At 60.9% G+C, this 2,822-nt stretch overlaps 1 protein-coding gene across 1 annotated transcript in view; it reads right to left on the reverse strand.

Annotated features, from left to right (window-relative positions):
* Positions 1-2,822, reverse strand: part of LOC102371620 (monocarboxylate transporter 13-like) — a 5,782-nt gene that overhangs the window by 2,215 nt on the left and 745 nt on the right. The window contains 3 exon segments of the mRNA XM_014526609.2: positions 1-113; positions 1,373-1,516; positions 2,526-2,810. The exon segment at positions 1-113 is cut by the window's left edge and continues 6 nt beyond it. Of these exon segments, the coding sequence (XP_014382095.1) occupies positions 1-113; positions 1,373-1,516; positions 2,526-2,810 (542 nt within the window).

Genomic DNA, 2,822 nt, shown 5'->3' on the forward strand with positions numbered 1-2,822 from the left:
GGCGGCCACCCCCGCCCCCGACGGCGCCAGGCCTGTGGCCAGGGCCCGCCGGCGGCAGAAGTACTGGGCCACCATGGCCACCGAGGGCGTGAAGACCAGGGCCCAGCCCAGACCTGAGGGGGAAGAAGAAAGGCAGCAGGTGAGGAGACTGGCTGCCATCTTGGGAACAACCCAGTTAGCTATGGCAGCGCTGGCCGGCGGCCATCTTGGGAGTGGCCACCACACTGGCCATATTTGCTATAGCGACCTATGCCAGCTTAGATGGCAGCAGGGGTGGGCACTCCCAAGATGTCTGCTGGCCAGCCTGGGGCCGTTGCCATAGTGACCTAGGCCTGCTAAGATGGCCACCACTGTGGTTACTCCACAATGGCTGCAAGCTGGTCTGGGGCCATTGGCATAGTGACCTAAACCTGCTACAGACCCAGGCTGGCTGGCAGCCATCATGAGAGTACCCACCCTGGAAGCCATCTTAGCAGGCCTAGGTCACTATGGCAACAACCCCAGGCCAGTTGGCAGCTATCTTGGGAGTGTCCACCCTGGTGGCCATCTTAGCGGGCTGAGGTTGCTATGGCAATGGTGTGAGCCAGAGGGCTGGCCCCTAGTCATCTTGAAAGTGTACTCCCCAGCAGCCCCAGGGGCAGTAGCCATCTTGGAACTGCCCATGCTGGCAGGGATGTTGGAAGCCCCAAGCTAGAGGGCCAGTGGCCATCTTGAAAGCACCTGTCCCAGCAGCCATCTTGGCAGGCTTGGGTTGCTATGGCAATGGCCTGAGCCATGGGGTTGGTTGGTAGTCATCTTGAAAGCCCCCATCCTGGTGGCCACCTTGGCAAGTCCATGTAGCTACAGCAACAGTGCCTGGCTGGTGATGGTGATGAGCTGGTGTCCCATCCTGCTCTGGGTTACCCAGAATGCCTCGTGCTCATATGGAAAGCTAGAGCACCCTCCAGTTTCCCAGCATCTCTTGCTCCCAGAAGGAACCCTTGGCCATTGCCTAGTGTCCCATCATTCCTGAGTTACCCAGAATGCCTTGCTCTCAAGATGGTGCATTTTCACAGAACCCTTTGCTCCCAGAGGGAGCCCTTGGCAATGGTCTGCTATCCCATCCTGCCCCAGGTTACCCACAATGCCAAGGCTAGAGAGCTAGAGCATGGCCTGGCTTTCCAGCATCCCTTGCTCCTAGAGGGAGGCCCCGGGGCCACAGCCCCACATCCCATCAGGCCCTGGGCTACCCAAAAGCCCTTGCTCTCAGGTGGAGAGCTAGACTGGGGGTTGCTTTCCCAGAATCCCTTGCTCCTAGAGCAGCCCCTGGGCCACAGCCAGGGGTCCCACCATGCCCTGGGCTACCCAGAATGCTTTGTTGGGGGGAAGGTACCTGTGAGCAGCCCAATGCTGAGGTGCAGCTGGATGAGGCTGGTGGCGAACGAGGCCAAGATCAGGCCCAGGCCTGCCAGGACTCCACCTGCCATGACGACGGGGCGGGCACCGAGCCGGGCGCTGAGGGCGCTGCCCACGGGGCCTGCGGGACACCCAACACTGTGGGGGCTGGGTCCAATGCCCCAACCCCACCCCAGAACTGGCTGCATACCTGCTAGTGAGGTGTTCTACCCAGCTGGGACCCACCCCAGAGCTGGCTGCATCTCAAGGAGAACAGAGATAGCTGCATCTCCAGGTCCCCTGTTATACTTGACTAGGATCCACCCCAGAGTTGACTGCATCTTGGGGAGAATATCCCTGTTCTACCCAGCTGGGACCCATCTCCGAGCTGATTACACCTCAGAGAATATCCCTATTCTATGTAGCCAGGACCCACCCCAGAACTGTCTGCATCTCAGCTCCAGGTCCTCTGCTATACTCATCTGAGATCCACCCCATAGTTGGCTGCATCTCAGTGATGGGCAAGGGGACTGTTATACTGAGCTCAGTTGCACCTAGAGCTAGCTGCATCTCAGCCTCAGAGGTGGGGTCTTTGTTCTACCTGGCCGGGACTCGCCCCAGAGCTGGCTGCATTTCAGCATTCAATGGGCATGGGTGGGGTTGGGGGGAGGTCCCTATTCTACCCATACATGACACCCCAGAGCTGGCTGCATCTTGGGGGAGGGAGTCCCTTTAATACTCAGCCATGATCCACCCCAGAGCTGACTGCATCTCGGTGCTCAGTGAGGGATCTGGATAGAAACAGCTCTCCAACCCCATCCTGAGACAGCAAGCTACCAGGTACCATCCGGGTAGAGATGAGTGTTGAAGGGGGTAGCCGGAGGCAGCTCTGGGTTGGAGGGGGGCTTCCAGCAGGGGGCACTACAGGGTAATACCCAGGCTCGGTGGGTGGGTTGGGGGGGCACTATGGGGTAGGGAGAGGTGAGAGCAGGGGGGCTGGGAGCCCAGATCCTCTCTGCTCAGTGTGGGGGCTGAGCACAGGGGGAGCTCGGAGTCCGGACACCAGTGATCTGATGGGGGTGCTATTGGGGGGGGTCTTTTACTTACCCCCCTGCACATTGACCCCCACCCCACCAGGGCCAGTGACTCACCACCGAGCTGGAGAACGGCGATGGCGCTGGCAGGGACCCAGGACACAGCCCCCACTGGCTCCCCAAAGTGCCTCACAAATGCCACGAAAAAGATGCCGAAGGAGCGCAGCACCCCAAAGACTAGCGCTGCCTGCAGAAAGCCTGCCAGCACCACGGCCCAGCCCCAGCCCCCGTCAGGGGGCGCCAGGACCTCTGCACCCCCCTGCAGGTGGGGCAAGAGGTGCGTCTGAGGGGGAGGCCTGTCCCCAGGGGAGAATCTGGGCGTCCAGGCTCCCAGCCCCCCCACTGTCACCCCCC

The sequence above is a fragment of the Alligator sinensis genome, unplaced genomic scaffold, assembly GCF_000455745.1.
Source record: "Alligator sinensis unplaced genomic scaffold, ASM45574v1 scaffold1488_1, whole genome shotgun sequence".
Lineage (NCBI taxonomy): Eukaryota > Metazoa > Chordata > Crocodylia > Alligatoridae > Alligator > Alligator sinensis.